The 24,055-nt window shown below is 43.9% G+C and overlaps 1 protein-coding gene across 1 annotated transcript in view; it reads right to left on the minus strand.

The window, feature by feature from the left end:
• Positions 1-15,874, minus strand: part of LOC132826634 (histone-lysine N-methyltransferase SUV39H2-like) — a 41,067-nt gene extending 25,193 nt beyond the window's left edge. Inside the window, exons 1-2 of the mRNA XM_060842598.1 lie at positions 15,823-15,874; positions 2,350-2,495 (exon numbers count right to left, since the gene is read on the minus strand). Coding sequence (XP_060698581.1) covers positions 2,350-2,495; positions 15,823-15,841 — 165 coding nt within the window. The 5' untranslated portion in view covers positions 15,842-15,874. The remainder of the gene's footprint in view (positions 1-2,349; positions 2,496-15,822) is intronic.
• Between the last annotated feature and the right edge of the window lie 8,181 nt (positions 15,875-24,055).

A 24,055-nucleotide genomic window follows, 5' to 3' on the forward strand; every position in this document is an offset into this window, starting at 1 on the left:
ACCGAGGTCAGGCTCACTGGTCTATAGTTCCCTGGCTTGTCTTTACCACCCTTCTTAAACAGTGGCACCACGTTTGCCAACCTCCAGTCTTCCGGCACCTCACCTGTGACTATCGAAGATGTGGGCAGGTAGGACTAGATTGGATTGGGATATCTGGTCGGCAAGAGGCCCAGCAATCACTTCTCTAGCTTCCCACAGAATTCTCGGGTACACCTGATCAGGTCCTGGGGATTTATCCACTTTTAACCATTTCAAGACATCCAACACTTCCTCCTCTGTAATCTGGACATTTTGCAAGATGTCACCATCTATTTCCCTACAGTCTATATCTTCCATATCCTTTTCAACAGTAAATACTGATGCAAAATATTCATTTAGTATCTCCCCTATTTTCTGTGGCTGCACACAAAGGCCGCCTTGCTGATCTTTGAGGGGCGCTATTCTCTCCCTTGTTACCCTTTTGTCCTTAATATATTTGTAAAACCCTTTTGGATTCTCCTTAATTCTATTTGCCAAAGCTATCTCATGTCCCCGTTTTGCCCTCCTGATTTCCCTCTTAAGTATACTCCTACTTTCTTTATACTCTTCTCAGGATTCACTCGATCTATCCTGTCTGTACCTGACATATGCTTTCTTCATTTTCTTAACCAAACCCTCAATTTCTTTAGTCATCCAGCATTCCCTATACCTGCCAGCCTTCCCTTTCACCCTGACAGGAATATACTTTCTCTGGATTCTTGTTATCTCATTTCTGAAGGCCATCCCTTTACCTGTGAACATCTGCCTCTAAATCAGCTTTCGAAAGTTCTTGCCTAATACCGTCAAAATTGGCCTTTCTCCAATTTAGAACTTCCACTTTTAGATCTGGTCTATCCTTTTCCATCACTATTATGGTCGCTGGCCCCAAAGTGCTCCCTCACTGACACCTCAGTCACCTGCCCTGCCTTATTTCCCAAGAGTAGGTCAGGTTTTGCACCTTCTCTAGTAGGTACATCCACATACTGAATCAGAAAATTGTCTTGTACACACTTAAAAAATTCCTCTCCATCTAAACTTTTCACACTATGGCAGTCCCAGTCTACGTTTGGAAAGTTAAAATCCCCTATCAGAACTACCCTATTATTCTTACAGATAGCTGAGATCTCCTTACAAGTTTGTTTCTCAATTTCCCTCTGACTATTGGGGGGCCTGTAATACAATCCCAATAAGGTGATCATCCCTTTCTTATTCCTCAGTTCCACCCACATAACTTCCCTGGATGCATTTCCAGGAATATCCTCCCTCAGCACAGCTGTAATGCTATCCCTTATCACAAATGCCACTCCCCCTCCTCTCTTGCCTCCCTTTCTATCCTTCCTGTAGCATTTGTGTCCTGGAACATTAAGCTGCCAGTCCTGCCCATCCCTGAGCCATGTTTCTGTAATTGCTATGATATCCTGATCCCACGTTCCTAACCATGCCCTGAGTTCATCTGCCTTCCCTGTTAGGAACTCACTGTACCTGTCTCAAATCGATCTCTTTCCTCACTATCTCCCTGGATCCCCCCCCCCCCACCTTACTAGTTTAAATCCTCCCAAGCAGTTCTGGCAAATTTCCCTGCCAGTATATTAGTTCCCTTCCAATTTAGGTGCAATCCGCAATCGACCTAACCTGCACATCTTTGTGGAAGGAAACCGGAGCATCCAGAGGAAACCCACGCAGACACGGGGAGAACGTGCAGACTCCACACAGACAGTTGTCGAAGGTGGGAATCGAACCTGAGTCTCTGTAGCTGTGAGGCCGCAGCGCTAACCACTGAGCCACCACGCCACCCTGAAATTCTTTAGTTCTGATGAAAAGGTCATGGAGCTGAAACATTATATGGCAGAGTCAGGAAAAGCAAGGCCGGTGCTTATGGCAGGACTCAGTTAAGCAAACAAATAAATGAATAAACCTTGAAAATAAGCAGCATAGCCAGAAAACATTGTTAATTTTCCACAAAAGTTGAACCAAACAGGTTAATGTGAAGTGACATTTTGCTGTTATAAAATTAATTCTACTGGAGATGTCGAAATAAAATTTTAAGAAGTGTAAAACCTATTCCTGCATATATTGTCACACTTATCGATTGTTCATCAGATATTATGAATTGAACGTCAGCTTAAACTCCAATTCACATTATCAAATTAGACATTCTTCAAGTGATTAATGTGTAAACGAAATGCTTTGAGTAAACAAAATCCAAAATGAAATATCAGCTTCCACTGAGCCAGTACGTGATAAACTGTTGTCCGGAGTGTTTATCGCAGGAGATGGAGGCAGAACAAAAACATTCACTTTGAAGAAATGACAGGTATGTAGTGAACGAACCTTTACTTTCTTATACCCACACAGATACTCCACTTCATATTCTTCAAGGTTTCTCTTGCCAATTCCAAGGGCAGGGCAGGTCAGCTTCTCGACTCGACACAGTTCCTGGAGAATCTCGAGTGATGCTAAACAGGGCACGCACCACCCTGGGATAAGACAGAAGGTGGAATGTTACTCTGGGTGAGTGAGGAGGGGACAGAGGGCAAAGCACAGAAATTAGAGATACCGATGATATGATTGCTTGTATAACCAGAGGGTTAGCACCTCCATGACCCCCACACATGGAATCCAGGAACAGGAGGCGGCTATTCGGCCCTTCGAGCCTGCTCTGCCATTCAATGTGATCATGGCTGACTCTCTACTTCAATGCCACGTTCCTGCTTTCTCTCTATATGCCTTGATGCCTTTAATATCAAAAAAAAACTTTCTTGAGTATACTTGGTGAGTAGGTCTCCACAAGTTCCTTACCGTCCCTAGTTCTAGGCTCCCCACCGAAGGGGAAACATCCGCTGTCTGGTCTGTCTAACCCTGTTGGAATTCTATACGTTTTAATCTGATCCCCCTCATGTTTCCATCCTCCAGTGAGTACAGGCCCAGTCAAACCAGTCTCTTCTCATGGGATAGTCTTGTCGCCCCTGATGTCAGCTGAGTGAACCTCCACTGTACCCCCTCTATGGCGGTTAAATCATTTCTTAGCTAGAGAGACCAAAATTGCAAACAATACTCTGGGTGTGATCTCACCAAGGCCCAGGATAACTGCAGCCAATGCCTCCTTAGGTGATGTTCAAAGCACTCCCTTGAGGGAGAACCTAATCCAGGTTTGAAAGTCAAATCCATACAGACCAGTAAGTCTCACGTCTGTCGCCTGCAAGGTGTTAGAAAGGATTCTGAGGGATAGGATTTATAACCATCTGGAAGAGCATGGTTTAATTAAATGCAGTCAACACGGCTTTGTGAGGGGCAGGTCATGCCTCACAAACCTTATCGAATTCTTTGAGGATGCGACTAGAAAAGTTGATGAGGGTCAAGCTGTGGATGTGGTGTATATGGACTTCAGCAAAGCATTTGATAATGTTCCCCATGGTAGGCTCATTCAGAAGGTCAGGAGGAATGGGATTCAGGGGAACATAGCTGTCTGGATACAGAATTGGCTGGTTAACAGAAGACAGCGAGTGGTAGTGGAAGGAAAATATTCTACCTGGAAGTCTGTGGGGAGTGGTGTTCCACAGGGCTCTGTCCTTGGGCCTCTATTGTTTGTAATTTTTATTAATGACTTGGATGAGGGGATTGAAGGATGGGTCAGCAAGTTTGCAGATGACACAAAGGTTGCCATTGACTGTATAGAGGGCCATTGGAGGCTGCAGCAGGACATTGACAGGATGCAGAGAGGGCTGAGAAGTGGCAGATGGAGTTCAACCTGGATAAATGCGAGGTGATGCATTTTGGAAGGTCGAATTTGAAAGCTGAGTACAGGATTAAGGATAGGATTCTTGGCAGTGCGGAGGAACAGAGGGATCTTGGGGTGCAGGTACATAGATCCCTTAAAATGGCTACCCAAGTGGACAAGGTTGTTAAGAAAGCATATGGTGTTTTGGCTTTCATTAACAGGGGTATTGAGTTTAAGAGTCGTGAGATCTTGTTGCAGCTCTATAAAACTTTGGTTAGACCGCACTTGGAATACTGCATCCAGTTCTGGTCACCCTATTATAGGAAAGATGTGGATGCTTTGGAGAGGGTTCAGAGGAGGTTTACCAGGATGCTGCCTGGACTGGAGGGCTTATCTTATGAAGAGAGGTTGACTGAGCTTGGACATTTTTCATTGGAGAAAAGGAGGAGAAGAGGGGACCTAATTGAGGTGAACAAGATAATGAGAGGCATAGATAGAGTTGATAGCCAGAGACTATTTCCCAGGGCAGAAATGACTAACACGAGGGGTCATAGTTTTAAGCTGGTTGGAGGAAAGTATAGAGGGGATGTCAGAGGCGGGTTCTTTACACAGAGAGTTGTGAGAGCATGGAATGTGTTGCCAGCAGCAGTTGTGGAAGCGAGGTCATTGGGGACATTTAAGAGACTCCTGGACATGCATATGGTCACAGATATGTGAGGGTGCATACATGAGGATCAGTGGTCGGCACAACATCGTGGGCTGAAGGGCCTGTTCTGTGCTGTACTGTTCTATGTTCTATAACTTTAATTATACAGCTGCAATTTCTCCCTCCAGTAAAAATGATTCCACGCATTGGTATACATTTTACAGTTGTTTTGAATTTATTCATTTTAAAAGTTTCTGCTGAAGAAGTACGAATGATTCATCTTCAGCCCAAAGAAAACACAATAATCTTTTCCACCTTCCAGGGAATGGAGCTGATTAATAATTTTTTCGCACTGTCACCTTGAAAGTTGAGCTACATTGTAGAAGCATTTTACAGTTCCAAGTTCCAATTCACAAACACCGCCCCCCCCCCCCCCCCCAACGATGTCAGAGGCTTTCATAAAAAAGGTCTCTTTATTATCGCATCCCCACTCAACCCAGATACAAAACTCAAGATTCATTACAGAACCCAAATTTAAAATGTGCTAGCTGTTCAATTCCATCTGTTATCTTCACAATCCAGCATAGCATTTAAAATACAAATTTTAAACACAATACTCAGCTACCTGCAACAGATTAGAACAGACGTGCATTTGCGTGGTCACCACCCTCACATGTCACAATCCTAAAATGAACATTGACATTATAGGCAGGAGTAGGCCATTCAACTCTCCAGCCCACTCTGCTATTCAGTCAGGACCATGTCTAATCTGATCACTCCATGCTCATTAAGAATGACCCCTCAATGTTAGAATGTCCCACATGTGAAGCATCAAGAATCCTCAGGGTCTTCTGTTGCTGCTCATACTCAGGGGGCATGCATTTCCATTGGGGGGGGGGGGGGGGAGAAAGAGTTCAAAGGAGACATGAGGGGCAAGTTTATTACACAGAGAGTGGCAGGAGTGTGGAACATGCTGCCAGGGGTGGTGATGCAGGCAGATACAACAGGGGCATTTCAGGGGCTTTTTGATAAGCATATGAACATGCAAGGAATGGAAAGACATTGACAAAGGACAGGCAGAAGGGATTAGTTTAATTTGGTGTCATGCTCAGCACAACATTGTAGGCTGAAGGGCCTGTTCCTGTGCTGTGCTGTATTGTTCCATGTTCTAATAAAGCTGTCTCTTCCTCTCAAGTTCCAGTGGATATAAGTCTAGTCTCATGTGCAACAAACCAGAATTGATCAGGGACCTCAAAGTGAAGGAGCCATTGGGAAGTAGTGACCATAATACAATAAACTTCAATCTGCAATTTGAGCGGGAGAGGGTACAATCGGAAGTGACAATATTTCTGTTGAATAAAGGGAACTATGGAGCTATGAGGGAGGAGCTGCCAAAGTTCAATGGTGCAATACCTGAGCAGGGGTGACAGTGGAGCAACAATGGCAGGTATTTCTGGGTATAATGCAGAAGATGCAGGATCAGTTCATTCCAAAAAGGAAGAAAGATCCCAGGAGGAGGCATGGGCGGCCGTGGCTGACGAGGGAAGTGAAGAAACATATAAAGTTAAAAGAGAAAAAGTATAACATAGCAAGGATAAGTGGGAAAACGGAGGACTGGGAAGCTTTTAAAGAACAACAGAGGATTACTAAGAAGGAAATACACAGAGAAAAAATGAGGTATGAAGGTAAACTGGCCAAAAATATAAAGGAGGATAGTAAAAGCTTTTTAGGTATGTGAAAGGCAAAAAAATGGTTAAGACTAAAATTGGGCCCTTGAAGACAGAAACAGGGGAATATATTACGGGGAACAAAGAAATGGCAGAAGAATTGAATCGTTACTTCAGATCTGTGTTCACTGGGGAAGACACAAGCAATCTCCCGGTGGTAACAGTGGCTGAAGGACCTGAACTGAAAGGAATTTATATTTGCCAGGAATTGGTGTTGGAGAGACTGTTAGGTCTGAAGGTTGATAAGTCCCCGTGGCCTGATGGTCTACATCCCAGGGTACTGAAGGAGGTGGCTCGGGAAATCGTGGATGTGTTGGTGATTATTTTCCAGAGTTCGATAGATTCGGGATCAGTTCCTGCGGATTGGAGGGTGGCTAATGTTGTACCACCTTTTAAGAAAGGTGGGAGAGAGAAAGCAGGAAATTATAGACCAGTTAGTCTGACCTCAGTGGTGGGAAAGATGCTGGAGTCTATTATAAAGGATGAAATTACGACACATCTGGATAGTAGTAACAGGATAGGTCAGAGTCAACATGGATTTATGAAGGGGAAATCATGTTTGACTAATCTTCTGGAATTTTTTGAGAATGTAACTTTGAAGATGGACGAGGGAGATCCAGTAGATGTAGTGTACCTGGACTTTCAGAAAGCTTTTGATAAAGTCCCACATAGGAGGTTAGTGAGCAAAATTAGGGTGCATGGTATTGGTGGCAAAGTACTAACTTGGATTGAAAGTTGGTTGGCTGACAGGAAACAAAGAGTAGTGATAAACGGCTCCATTTCGGAATTGCAGGCAGTGACCAGTGGGGTACCACAGGGATCAGTGCTGGGACCGCAGCTTCTTACAATATACATTAATGATATAGATGAATGTATTAAAAGTAATATTAGCAAATTTGCTGATGATACGAAGCTGGATGGCAGGGTGAAATGTGAGGAGGACGTTAGGAGATTACAGGGTGACCTGGACAGGTTAGGTGAGTGGTCAGATGCAGTTTAATGTGGATAAATATATGTTTATCCACTTTGGTGGCAAGAACAGGAAGGCAGATTACTACCTAAATGGAATCAATTTAGGTAAAGGGGCAGTACAAAGAGATCTGGGTGTTCTTGTACACCAGTCAATGAAGGTAAGCATGTAGGTACAGCAGGTAGTGAAGAAGGCTGATAGCATGCTGGCCTTCATAACAAGAGGGATTGAGTATAGAAGCAAAGAGGTTCTTCTGCAGCTGTACAGGGCCCTGGTGAGACCACACCTCGAGTACTGTGTGCAGTTCTGGTCTCCAAATTTGAGGAAAGACATTCTGGCTATTGAGGGAGTGCAGTATAAGTTCACGAGGTCAATTCCTGGAATGGCGGGACTACCTTACACTGAAAGACTGGAGCGACTGGGCTTGTATACCCTTGAGTTTAGAAGACTGAAAGGGGATCTAATTGAGACGTATAAGATTATTAAAGGATTGGACACTCTGGAGGCAGGAAACATGTTTCCGCTGATGGGTGAGTGCTGAACCAGAGGACACAGCTTAAAAATACGGGGTAGACCATTTAGGACAGAGATGAGGAGAAACTTCTTCACCCAGAGAGTGGTGGCTGTGTGGAATGCTCTGCCCCAGAGGGCAGTGGAGGCCCAGTCTCTGGATTCATTTAAGAAAGAGTTGGATAGAGCTCTCAAGGATAGTGGAATCAAGGGTTATGGAGATAAGGCAGGAATAGGATACTGATTAAGGATGATCAGCCATGATCATATTGAATGGTGGTGCAGGCTCGAAGGGCAGAATGGCCTACTCCTGCACCTATTGTCTATTGACAATGCAGTCATTCCAGATATTCAACTAGCAAACCTGCTCTGCACAAGGACACCCTGATCACTCTGCATCTCAGCTCTGCCAACTTACCATTTCGATGCTAAATCAACAATTTTACTTGTTTCCACATTAAACTCCATTTGCTCACTGTTTGCCCACTCATGTAACATATTGTTTCCTCTACAGTCTCATGCCATCTTCAGAACTTCCTTGCCTATCATCTTAGTGCCAACAGTTGAGGCCCCACCACTGATCTTGTAACAAGTTGTGTGCCACGCCTTGACAACGTATGCCTGCTCTTTCTTGTTAGCTCACCAACTGCAAACAGGGAGTTGGATGCTGCCTGAACTGCTGTGCTCTTCCAGCACCACTGATCCAGAATCCAGCAATGGTAACAGACAAGTCATGCATTTCCCAAATCCACTGGACCAACTTAAAAAGTACCCAAAGTAAATGTAGCTCAAACACACAGCAATCAGATCAACATTTTGTGTGTACACTTCAGACCTATTGGGTTGTTGGCAGCAGTTATTTTGTTAGACAGGGAGGACACCACATTGTAAAAAAGTGAAACATTTACTAAAACAATTTTAGCATCCGTATTGAGAGCATGAAGGTTTTTCCAAAGTAATGATGAGATGGTGCCGGTGTTGGACTGGTGTGGACAAAGTTAAAAATCACACAGCACCAGGTTATAGTCCAACAGGTTTATTGGGAAGCACGAGCTTTCATAGCACTGATCCTTCATCAGGTAGTTGTGCACAACCAGCTGATGAAGGAGCAGCGCCCCGAAAGCTAGAGCTTCCAAATAAACCTGTTTTACTTTAACCTGGTGCTGTGTGATTATAAAGTAAAATACAGATAATATTTTCATAATGAACTGTTATGGACAAATTACAGGAATCATGTTTGAATGCAAAGTTACAGACAATGACAACCAGACTAAATTCAATCTAGTCACTCAGTCCCAACTACCCACAGGGTCAAAAACCAAATCCATGCTTTATATTAGAACATAGAAAAGTACAGCACAGAACAGGCCCTTTGGCCCATGATGTTTTGCAGAGGATTATTCCTAACCTAAAATAAAATAACCTAACCTACGCACCCCTTAATTCACTGCTGTCCATATGCATTTCCAGCAGGCGCTTAAATGTCTCTAATGATTCTGCTTCCACCACCACCGCTGGCAACACATTCCATGCATTCACAGCTCTCCGCGTGAAGAACCTACCTCTGACGTCTCCTCTATACCTCCTTCCTAGTATCTTAAAATTATAACTCCTCATGGCAGTCAATCCTGCCCTGGGGAAAAGTCTCTGGCTACTGACTCTATCCATGCCTCATAATATTGGCCACCTTTAATATTTACATTTAATGTTTTAAAAAGAACAGGGTTGAATCAGCTACAAGCTTCAGAAAAAAATAGTGCCAAACTCTTGGTGTGACAAAGGAGAAGTTTACTCAAATGTGAACATGGAGAAACCGGATTTAAAAAGGACATAAAGTACAGGAGCCTAAGTAGGCCCTATTGAATGTCAGAGCAGACGCAAAGAAATCACAGCTGATCAGATTATCCTCAACATCACTTTTCCTGCCTTTTCCCCATAAACCTTGATTCCTTACTTGTTAAAAATCTGTCTATCTCAGCCTTGACTCAGATAAGCACAAATTATGGTTTCTATTCTCCTATTCAAATACTCCCATAAACTCTACCTTTTTTTCTGCTCTCCTTATAATATCAGGCTAGTGGTAAACTTCAGACACATGTTCTAAGTTCTGAAGGTGCTAGAATGGAAATAAAAAACTGCTTCCATTAATAGAAGATTTACTAACCACAGGATTCAGTTAAAATAATTAAAAACTATGGGGAGGTGTGGATCTTCTTCTAAAGCAGCTAATTGTTCAGATCAGGAATAGGCTTCTTGAAACAGTGGTGGTTGCAGATAAAGCAGGAATATTTTTTTAAATGAATTTGATATCCATTTTGAAGAGGAAAGAGCTGTACTGAAACACCAAAGGAATGGGATTAATCATTAGTCACTTTCAGAACAGGAATGATGGGCCAAATGGCCTCCTTATAGGCTTCCAGTTTCTGTGATTTCACAACCAGTTTTGGCAACATATTCCACATTCTAAAGCAATTTTAATTAAAAGAAAATTCTATCCTTCCCTTGTATGCTTCCAGCATGCTACCCAAGGGTTTATTTCCTCACCACTAGCTCACTAGAAAGTTTAAATAATGCCTCAGTTCACCCAAACTTACATCTGTCTTCCACCTTCCCTATTTCCTAAACAGGCTGGGTTGAACTGTAAGACAACATGCCAAAAGTTGCAATAAATGACCAAAGCAGGATGAGGAGACATTTCTTCATCCAGGGAAAGGGAGCCAGTGGAATTCTCTGCCACAGAAAGCAGCTAACACCGAAACACTGATTGTTTCCCAGGACGTGGATATAGCCCAAGAACTAAAGGGAACAATGAGCATGGGGGGAAAGCAGGAAGGGGGGACTGAGTTGGATGACCAGCCACAATCAATCATTCTGCTCAAAGAATCAAATGGCCTGCTCCTGCTTTCGGTGTTTGTGTCCGAGCCACTTTCCCAATTCTTTGTGCACATGAAAACAGATCCTTGTAATCCCATTAAGGGTTTGATGGCCTCAAAAGCACATCTTTCCAAACCTACAATGTTCAAATTAAGTACAAAATATGAAGTTCGATTGGAATCAGTAAAATTAATCAGGCTTCAAGAACCACATATCCAAGACTGTACACATCTCTCAATGCAATTGCCATTCTGCAATCTATTCCAGACCCAAAATTTCCTGAGATATCTACACTCAGCTAATTCTGCATCCTCCAATTTAGTAGTTTAGTGGTCATACCATCCAGCATCTGGAATTCCCTACTACACCCTTCCCTCCTTAAAATCCGAATGTGCTGGAGAAACTCAGCAGGTCTGGCAACAACTGTGGAGAGTAAAACACAGTTAACATTTCAAGTTCAACGACCCTTTGAGAGAACTGAAAATGAGTCACTGAACTCAAAACATGAACTATTTCTCTGCACAGATACTGCCAGACCTGCTGAGTTTCTCCAGCACCTTCTGTTTTTGTTTCAAATTTCCAGCATCTGCAATTCTTTATATTTATTTTATTCCTTAAAACCCACTGTTTGACCATCTGATATACCCTTCTGTGGCTCAATCTTAGCTATTAATGTCCCAGTATTGTGCTTTGGGCATTTTACGTTGAAGGCGCTACATAAATGCACATTCTTGTCCATGAAGAATGTTATTAAGATATCTTTCCCTGTATCTGTGCTCACCTCCAATATCTACTTAATCTTCTCCCCTCCCCAGTAAACAGTTTGGGAAGCCATTAAAAACAGTGTATGTAAACAAAACATGATGAAAGGTTTAATCATTTTCCCATCACACAAATATTATTAAGATTCTGACATTGTTGCAAGCTCTAACAAATACTGACGTCAACAGTGAGACAGCTGAAATGTCATCAGCAGCTAGTCATAAATCCAAGGATGATTCAGCAGAAACTGGATTGTTAACTGCCCCTGACTCAAAAGGGATTAATTTATCTCCAAAATGATGCAGAGGAGAAAACATGAAGATGTTACTTGTCATCCTCTAACTTTAGATATTCTCCCCCTCAATCTGCTTTGCAGACTCCAATGCCAACAACTGAAAACCTTTAATAAAATTAGAAGCATTCTTATTGTTCCAAACTTTGCTATAAATATGAAAACTATAAAAAGAAGCTGCCAACTCTTTGCCGAATAATGCCATACGATCTTTAACATCCACTCAAAACATTAAAGAGGGTGATGGCTTCATGTCTCACCCATTGACAAGGGGGTTCCTGCTGTCTAATTACATTTGACAGGACAGTTAACTTTAGGGTTGGAAAGGGTCTTCTTCATTTAATTCCAGTAGATATCTGTTTTGAAAACCAAAAGCTGCAAAATTCCTCTGGGTTATATTGGAACTGCATGTTCAATCCACATCACCTTTCCCAGAACCCAAACTATGACCATGTCCATCTCCAGCCAGCAGTTCAGGCTGACCCACACTCATTGCATGCTGTACTACCAAACCCACATCCCATAGAACATAGATCATAGATCATTACAGCGCAGTACAGGCTCTTCAGCCCTCGATGTTGCACTAACCTGTGGAGCCAATCTGACCTATACTATTCCATTCTTGTCCATAAGCCTATCCAATGACTATTTAAATGTCCTTAAAGTTGGTGAGTCTAATACTATTGCAGTCAGTAGATTTCATGCTCCTACTATTCTGAGTAAAGAAACTACCTTAGGAATAACAAGATGATGGATTACTGGGCTAATGGTAGGCTACTTGGTAGTGTGGATGAGCAGAGGGATCTTGGTGTCTATGTACACAGATCTCTGAAAGTTGCCACCCAGGTAAATAGTGCTGTGAGGAAGGCATATGGTGTACTGGGCTTTATTGGCAGAGGAATTGAGTTCCGGAGTCCTGAGGTCATGTTGCAGTTGTATAAGACTCTGGTGAGGCCTCATCTGGAGTATTGTGTGCAGTTTTGGTCGCCATACTATAGGAAGGATGTGGAAGCTTTAGAACGAGTGCAGAGGTTTACCAGGATGTTGCCTGGAATGGTAGGAAAATCTTATGAGGAAAGGCTGAGGCACTTGGGGCTGTTCTCATTGGAGAAGAGAAGGTTTAGGGGAGATCTGATAGAAGTGTATAAGATGATTAGGGGTTTAGATAGGGTAGATACTAAGAACCTTTTACCGCTAATGGAGTCAGGTGTTACTAGGGGACATAGCTTTAAATTAAGGGGTGGTAGGTATAGGACAGATGTTAGGGGTAGATTCTTCACACAGCGGGTTGTGAGTTCATGGAATGCCCTGCCCGTATCAGTGGTGAACTCTCCTTCTTTATGTTCATTTAAGCGGGCATTGGATAGGCATTTAGAAGTTATTGGGCTAGTATAGGTTAGGTAGGACTCGGTCGGCGCAACATCGAGGGCCGAAGGGCCTGTACTGCGCTGTATCCTTCTATGTTCTATGTACCTCTGACATCTGTCCTATATCTATCATCCCTCAATTTAAAGCTATGTCCCCTCATGGTATCCATCGCCATCCAAGGAAAAAGGCTCTCACTGTGCACCCTATCTAACCCTCTGAATATCTTCTATATCTCAACTAAGTCACCTCTCAAACTTCTTCTCTCTAATGAAAACCGTCTCAAGTCCCTCAGCCTTTCCGCTTAAGACCTTCCCTCCATACCAGGCAACATCCTAATAAATCTCCTCTAACCCTTTCCAAAGCTTCCACATCCTGCCTATAATGCGGTGACCAGAACTGTACACAATACTCCAAATGTGGCTGCACCAGAGTTTTGTACAGCTGCAACATGACTTTATGATTCTGAAACGCAATCCCTCTACCACTAAAAGCTAACACACCGTATGCCTTCTTAGCAATCTTACCAACCTGGGTAGCAACTTTCAAAGATCTATGTACCTGGACACCGAGCTCTCTCTGCTCATCTACACTATCAAGAATCTTACCATTAGCCCAGTACTCTGTATTCCTATTACTCCTTCCAAAGTGAATCACCTCTCAATCTTCCGCATTAAACTCCATTTGCCACCTCTCAGCCCAGGTCTGCAGCTTATCTATGTCCCTCTAAAACCTACAACATCCTTCGGCACTATCCATAACTCCACCGACCTTAGTGTCATCTGCAAATTTACTAATCTCATCCTTCTTTGCCCTCATCCAAGTCGTTGATAAAAATGACAAACAACAGTGGACCCAAAACAGATCCTTGTGGTACACCACTAGTAAATAAACTCCAGGATGAACATTTCCATCAACCACCACCCTCTGTCTTCTTTCAGCTAGCCAATTTCTGATCCAAACCACTAAATAACCCTCAATATCATACCTCCATATTTTGTGCACTAGCCTACCGTGGGGAACCTTATCAAACACCTTACTGAAATCCATATACACCACATCAACCGTTTTACCCTCATCCACTTGTTTGGTCACCTTCTCAAAGAACTCAATAACGGTTAATTAGGCATGACCTATCTGTCACAAAACCATATTGACTATCCCTTATCATCTTAGTCCTTTCTAGATGATTATGAATCCTATCTCTTATACTCCTGTCCAACACTTATACCCACAACCGAAGTAAATTTCACTGGTCTATAATTACCAGGGTTGTCCCTACTCCCCCTCTTGAACAAGGAACATTTGCTATCCTCCAGTCTTCTGGCACTATTCCTGTAAACAATGATGACATAAAGATCAAAGCCAAAGGCTCGGCAATCTCCTCTCTGACTTGTCAGAGAATCCGAGGATAAATCCCATCCGGCCCAGGGGACTTACCTATTTTTACACTTTACAGAATTCCATCTACCACAACACCACCTTCCAAACCCACGACCACTTCCCCAAGGGCAGCAGATAATGGGAACACCACCCCCTGCAAGTTCCCCTCCAAGCCACTCCCCATCCTGACTTGGAAATATATCACTGTTCCTTCAGTGTCACTGGATTAAAATCCTGGAATCCCCTCCCTAAGGGCACTGTGGGTCTATCTACAGCACATGGACTGCAGCGGTTCAAGAAGGCAGCTCACCCCCACCTTCTCAAGGGGGCAAGTAGGGACGAGTAGTAAATGTTTGCCTTGCCCACAGCACCCACATCTCAAGCATATAAAAGACTGACTGTTCTTCACAAGTTGGGTTAGCCAAATCCGTTCACCTTTAAAATCCTCACCATGTCTTTGTCCATTCCTTACTCAACAACTGCAATGTTTCCCCCACCCAGCCTCTCAGTTCCTACTCAATACAACAACCTCCCAAGGCTGGTCAGTCACCCATTTCACAACAAGGAGTCCCTCCCAGCTTCCAGAAGACCAACCACCAACCCCCATCTAAAAACTTCTCAGATTACAATCTGCTCCGTCATCATTTCCTCACACTCCTCCAATACAACGCTCAAATATTTCCCCGCGAAACTTTCCTCACCACATTCACCACCCACAGAGCTCTCTTCCAAAAAAAAACATAACCACTTTAACTCAGCCTCTAATCCCTTCCCCCACAACAGCCTTTCCTTTGACTTGTCATGTACTTCACACAAAAGTGTTATCCTGGTGTCTTTAAAAAGGTGCAATTTGAGAGATACCTTTGAGAAAGGCTCAACTCAGCTGGGTGCATTTCAAAGGCTTAACTAGTCTCAGACATGACCAGCACTGAGAGTCTGAATTAAGCCTTTGAACACACTTTCTTGCATAACAGTGCTGGTTTGAAAATAAGGCCTCCGCTCCCTCCCCAGAGGGCAAAATTAACAGAATCTGAAAATAAAAGACTCCAACTGCTTTGAATGCAAAAGCTGTTTCCTATTTGCCCTGCAAACTACCCCACTCCCCATTTTAACAGGCAGTAGCTCAGAACAATGCAGCCCGAAGAATCATCTCACGTTGGGTGCCTTAAAACTGAAAGTAAAATAAAGTTAGTGCAGGGCTAACTCCAGAGAAAACACAATGTGCATTTAAAGAGATCAGTTCCAATCTGATTCTTTTTTAACTGGAATTCAGAAAGCAAAAGGGGTTCCTTGCTGATCACATGAAAAGAAAAGCCCCAATGAAGGAAAACAGTAAGGGAGAGGTGGAGGAGGCTGAAAAGAGGAACTGGATGGTGCTAGGGGGTTATATAGAGGGGATGGTAAACGCGCCGAAAGCTGCCAGCGCAGGGAGCAGCGCATCAGCTGCTGGAGCTACAGCGCTCACACAGCAATCCCCCGGCCCCGCTCCCCGGGCACTCTCTGCAAACCCCCACAAACACTGCAATTACCCTCCACCAAACCTCAGCAGATACTTACTGCCTCTGCTTTCAGCCATCTTGGACTTCCCATTCAAACATGGTGGCGCGTAAAAGACGCTGCATTCTATTAAAGAAAGTCTCGCCCCCTCCAAAACAACTCCTCCCCTTTCCTTAAAGTGATCGGGACAAAGAATGCAGCACACGCTCACACTCCCACAGCTAAATGTACACTAACACACACTCACACTCACACTCCCACAGCTAAATGTACACTAACACACACTCACACTCACACTCCCACAGCTAAATGTACACTCACACACACACTCACAGCTAAATGTACACTAACACACACTCACACTCCCACAGCTAAATGTACACTAACACACACACTCACAGCTAAATGTACACTAACACACACTCACACTCCCACAGCTAAATGTACACTCACACACACACTCTCACACTCCCACAGCTAAATGTACACTAACACACACTCACTCTCACACTCCCACAGCTAAATGTACACTAACACACACTCACACTCCCACAGCTAAATGTACACTAACACACACTCACTCTCACACTCCCACAGCTAAATGTACACTCACACACACTCACACTCACACTCCCACAGCTAAATGTACACTAACACACACTCACTCTCACACTCCCACAGCTAAATGTACACTAACACACACTCACACTCCCACAGCTAAATGTACACTCACACACTCACACTCCCACAGCTAAATGTACACTAACACACACTCACACTCACACTCCCACAGCTAAATGTACACTAACACACACTCACACTCCCACAGCTAAATGTACACTAACACACACTCACACTCACACTCCCACAGCTAAATGTACACTAACACACACTCACACTCCCACAGCTAAATGTACACTAACACACACTCCCACAGCTAAATGTACACTAACACACACTCACACTCACACAGCTAAATGTACACTAACACACACTCACACACTCCCACAGCTAAATGTACACTAACACACACACTCACAGCTAAATGTACACTAACACACACTCACACTCACACACTCCCACAGCTAAATGTACACTAACACACACTCACACTCACACAGCTAAATGTACACACACTCTCACACTCCCACAGCTAAATGTACACTAACACACACTCACACTCACACAGCTAAATGTACACACACTCTCACACTCCCACAGCTAAATGTACACTCACACACACTCACACTCCCACAGCTAAATGTACACTAACACACACTCACACTCACACTCCCACAGCTAAATGTACACACACTCTCACACTCCCACAGCTAAATGTACACTAACACACACTCACACTCCCACAGCTAAATGTACACACACTCTCACACTCCCACAGCTAAATGTACACTAACACACACACCCACAGCTAAATGTACACACACTCTCACACTCCCACAGCTAAATGTACACTCACACTCACACTCTCACACTCCCACATCTAAATGTACACACACTCTCACACTCACACAGTCCCACAGCTAAATGTACACTCACACTCTCACACTCCCACATCTAAATGTACACACACTCTCACACTCCCACATCTAAATGTACACACACTCTCACACTCACACACTCCCACAGCTAAATGTACACTCACACACACTCTCACACTCCCACAGCTAAATGTACACTAACACACACACCCTCACACTCCCACAGCTAAATGTACACACACTCTCACACTCCCACAGCTAAATGTACACTCACACTCACACACTCCCACAGATAAATGTACACTCACACACACTCCCACAGCTAAATGTACACTAACACACACACACACACTCTCACACTCCCACAGCTAAATGTACACTAACACACACACTCTCACACTCCCACAGCTAAATGTACACTCACACTCACACACTCCCACAGCTAAATGTACACTCACACTCACACTCCCACAGCTAAATGTACACTAACACACACTCTCACACTCCCACATCTAAATGTACACTCACACTCACACTAACACACTCCCACAGCTAAATGTACACTCACACTCACACTCCCACATCTAAATGTACACTCACACTCACACTCACACACTCCCACAGCTAAATGTACACTCACACTCACACTCACACTCCCACAGCTAAATGTACACTAACACACACTCTCACACTCCCACAGCTAAATGTACACACACGCTCACACTCCCACAGCTAAATGTACACTCACACTCACACAGCTAAATGTACACTCACACACACTCTCACACTCCCACAGCTAAATGTACACTAACACACACTCTCACACTCCCACAGCTAAATGTACACACACTCACACTCCCACAGCTAAATGTACACTACCACACACTCTCACACTCCCACAGCTAAATGTACACTAACACACACTCTCACACTCCCACAGCTAAATGTACACTCACACACACTCTCACACTCCCACAGCTAAATGTACACTCACACACTCTCACACTCCCACAGCTAAATGTACACTCACACACACTCTCACACTCCCACAGCTAAATGTACACACACTCTCACACTCCCACAGCTAAATGTACACTCACACACACACTCTCACACTCCCACAGCTAAATGTACACCAACACACACACTCTCACAGCTAAATGTACACTAACACACACACTCTCACACTCCCACAGCTAAATGTACACTCACACACACACTCTCACACTCCCACAGCTAAATGTACACTCACATACAACACTCTCACACTCCCACAGCTAAATGTACACTCACACACACACACTCTCACAGCTAAATGTACACTCACACACACTCTCACAGTTAATTGTAAACTCACGCACACACTCACAGCTAAATATACACTCACACTCTCACAGTTAATTGTACACTCAAACACACTCACAGCTAAATGTACACTCACACACACTCTCACAGCTAAATGTACACTCACACAGCTAAATATACACTCTCACACACTCCCACAGCTAAATGTACACTCACACACCTAAATGTACACTAACACACACACTCTCACACTCCCACAGCTAAATGTATACCAACACACACACACTCTCACAGCTAAATGTACACACACACACTCTCACAGTTAATTGTACACTCACACACACACTCACAGCTAAATGTACACTCACACACACTCTCACAGTTAATTGTACACTCACACACACTCACAGCTAAATGTACACACACACACTCTCACAGCTAAATGTACACTCACACACACTCTCACAGTTAACTGTACACTCACACACACACTCACAGCTAAATGTACACTAACACACACTCCCACAGCTAAATGTACACTCACACACACTCTCACACTCCCACAGCTAAATGTACACTAACACACACACTCTCACACTCCCACAGCTAAATGTACACTCACACACACACACACACTCTCACAGCTAAATGTACACTCACACACACACACTCTCACACTCCCACAGCTAAATGTACACTAACACACACACACTTCCACAGCTAAATGTACACTCACACTCTCACACTCCCACACTCCCACAGCTAAATGTACACTAACACACACACTCCCACAGCTAAATGTACACTCACACACACATTCCCACTGCTAAATATACACTCTCACACTCCCACAGCTAAATGTACATTCACACAAACACACACTCTCACAGCTAAAATGTACACTCACACACACACTCTCACACTCCCACAGCTAAATGTACACTAACACACACACACTTCCACAGCTAAATGTACTCTCACACTCTCACACTCCCACAGCTAAATGTACACTCACACACACACTCTCTCACAGCTAAATGTACACTCACACACACACACACACACTCACACTCCCACAGCTAAATGTACACTAACACACACTCTCACACTCCCACAGCTAAATGTACACTCACACACACTCTCTCACACTCACACACACACTCTCACACTCCCACAGCAAAATGTACACTCACACAATCCCACAGCTAAATGTACACTCACACAGCTAAATGTACACTAACACACACACTCTCACACTCCCACAGCTAAATGTACACTCACACTCCCACAGCTAAATGTACACTAACACACACTCTCACAGTTAATTGTACACTCACACACACACTCACAGCTAAATGTACACTCACACACACTCTCACACTCCCACAGCTAAATGTACACTCACACAGCTAAATGTACACTAACACACACACTCTCACACTCCCACAGCTAAATGTACACTCACACTCCCACAGCTAAATGTACACTCACACTCTCACACTCCCACAGCTAAATGTACACTAACACACACTCTCACAGTTAATTGTACACTCACACAATCCCACAGCTAAATGTACACTCACTCTCACTCTCACACTCAAACAGCTGAATGTACACTAACACACACTCCCACAGCTAAATGTACACTAACACACACACTCTCACACTCCCACAGCTAAATGTACACTCACACACACACACTCCCACAGCTAAATGTACACTAACACACACACTCTCACACTCCCACAGCTAAATGTACACTCACACACACATTCCCACTGCTAAATATACACTCTCACACTCCCACAGCTAAATGTACATTCACACAAACACACACTCTCACAGCTAAAATGTACACTCACACACACACTCTCACACTCCCACAGCTAAATGTACACTAACACACACACACTTCCACAGCTAAATGTACTCTCACACTCTCACACTCCCACAGCTAAATGTACACTCACACACACACACTCTCACAGCTAAATGTACACTCACACACACACACACACTCTCACACTCCCACAGCTAAATGTACACTAACACACACTCTCTCACTCCCACAGCTAAATGTACACTCACACACACTCTCTCACACTCACACACACACTCTCACACTCCCACAGCAAAATGTACACTCACACACACACACACTCTCACACTCCCACAGCTAAATGTACACTAACACACACTCTCACACTCCCACAGCTAAATGTACACTTACACACACTCTCTCACACTCACACACACACTCTCACACTCCCACAGCAAAATGTACACTCACACAATCCCACAGCTAAATGTACACTCACACAGCTAAATGTACACTAACACACACACTCTCACACTCCCACAGCTAAATGTACACTCACACTCCCACAGCTAAATGTACACTAACACACACTCTCACAGTTAATTGTACACTCACACACACACTCACAGCTAAATGTACACTCACACACACTCTCACACTCCCACAGCTAAATGTACACTCACACAGCTAAATGTACACTAACACAGACACTCTCACACTCCCACAGCTAAATATACACTCACACTCCCACAGCTAAATGTACACTAACACACACTCCCACAGCTTAATGTACACTAACACACACACTCTCACACTCCCACAGCTAAATGTACACTAACACACACTCCCACAGCTAAATGTACACTCACACACACTCTCACACTCCCACAGCTAAATGTACACTAACACACACTCCCACAGCTAAATGTACACTAACACACACACTCTCACACTCCCACAGCTAAATGTACACTCACACACACACACTTCCACAGCTAAATGTACTCTCACACTCTCACACTCCCACAGCTAAATGTACACTCACACACACACACTCTCACAGCTAAATGTACACTCACACACACACACACACTCTCACACTCCCACAGCTAAATGTACACTAACACACACTCTCTCACTCCCACGGCTAAATGTACACTCACACACACTCTCTCACACTCACACACACACTCTCACACTCCCACAGCAAAATGTACACTCACACACACACACACTCTCACACTCCCACAGCTAAATGTACACTAACACACACTCTCACACTCCCACAGCTAAATGTACACTTACACACACTCTCTCACACTCACACACACACTCTCACACTCCCACAGCAAAATGTACACTCACACAATCCCACAGCTAAATGTACACTCACACAGCTAAATGTACACTAACACACACACTCTCACACTCCCACAGCTAAATGTACACTCACACTCCCACAGCTAAATGTACACTAACACACACTCTCACAGTTAATTGTACACTCACACACACACTCACAGCTAAATGTACACTCACACACACTCTCACACTCCCACAGCTAAATGTACACTAACACAGACACTCTCACACTCCCACAGCTAAATATACACTCACACTCCCACAGCTAAATGTACACTAACACACACTCCCACAGCTTAATGTACACTAACACACACACTCTCACACTCCCACAGCTAAATGTACACTAACACACACTCCCACAGCTAAATGTACACTCACACACACTCTCACACTCCCACAGCTAAATGTACACTAACACACACTCCCACAGCTAAATGTACACTAACACACACACTCTCACACTCCCACAGCTAAATGTACACTCACACACACACACTCCCACAGCTAAATGTACACTAACACACACACTCTCACACTCCCACAGCTAAATGTACACTCACACACACATTCCCACTGCTAAATATACACTCTCACACTCCCACAGCTAAATGTACATTCACACAAACACACACTCTCACAGCTAAAATGTACACTCACACACACACTCTCACACTCCCACAGCTAAATGTACACTAACACACACACACTTCCACAGCTAAATGTACTCTCACACTCTCACACTCCCACAGCTAAATGTACACTCACACACACACACTCTCACAGCTAAATGTACACTCACACACACACACTCTCACACTCCCACAGCTAAATGTACACTAACACACACTCTCTCACTCCCACGGCTAAATGTACACTCACACACACTCTCTCACACTCACACACACACTCTCACACTCCCACAGCAAAATGTACACTCACACACACACACACTCTCACACTCCCACAGCTAAATGTACACTAACACACACTCTCACACTCCCACAGCTAAATGTACACTTACACACACTCTCTCACACTCACACACACACTCTCACACTCCCACAGCAAAATGTACACTCACACAATCCCACAGCTAAATGTACACTCACACAGCTAAATGTACACACACACACACACTCTCACACTCCCACAGCTAAATGTACACTAACACACACTCTCACACTCCCACAGCTAAATGTACACTCACACACACTCTCTCACACTCACACACACACTCTCACACTCCCACAGCAAAATGTACACTCACACACTCCCACAGCTAAATGTACACTCACACACACACACTCTCACACTCCCACAGCTAAATGTACACTCACACACACACACTCCCACAGCTAAATGTACACTAACACACACACTCTCACACTCCCACAGCTAAATGTACACTCACACACACATTCCCACTGCTAAATATACACTCTCACACTCCCACAGCTAAATGTACATTCACACAAACACACACTCTCACAGCTAAAATGTACACTCACACACACACTCTCACACTCCCACAGCTAAATGTACACTAACACACACACACTTCCACAGCTAAATGTACTCTCACATTCTCACACTCCCACAGCTAAATGTACACTCACACACACACACTCTCACAGCTAAATGTACACTCACACACACACACACTCTCACACTCCCACAGCTAAATGTACACTAACACACACTCTCACACTCCCACAGCTAAATGTACACTCACACACACTCTCTCACACTCACACACACACTCTCACACTCCCACAGCAAAATGTACACTCACACAATCCCACAGCTAAATGTACACTCACACAGCTAAATGTACACTAACACACACACTCTCACACTCCCACAGCTAAATGTACACTCACACTCCCACAGCTAAATGTACACTAACACACACTCTCACAGTTAATTGTACACTCACACACACACTCACAGCTAAATGTACACTCACACTCTCACACTCCCACAGCTAAATGTACACTCACACAGCTAAATGTACACTAACACAGACACTCTCACACTCCCACAGCTAAATATACACTCACACTCCCACAGCTAAATGTACACTCACACTCTCACACTCCCACAGCTAAATGTACACTAACACACACTCTCACAGTTAATTGTACACTCACACACACACTCACAGCTAAATGTACACTCACTCACACTCTCACACTCCCACAGCTAAATGTACACTAACACACACTCCCACAGCTTAATGTACACTAACACACACACTCTCACACTCCCACAGCTAAATGTACACTAACACACACTCCCACAGCTA

Source organism: Hemiscyllium ocellatum, chromosome 23, assembly GCF_020745735.1.
Source record: "Hemiscyllium ocellatum isolate sHemOce1 chromosome 23, sHemOce1.pat.X.cur, whole genome shotgun sequence".
Lineage (NCBI taxonomy): Eukaryota > Metazoa > Chordata > Chondrichthyes > Orectolobiformes > Hemiscylliidae > Hemiscyllium > Hemiscyllium ocellatum.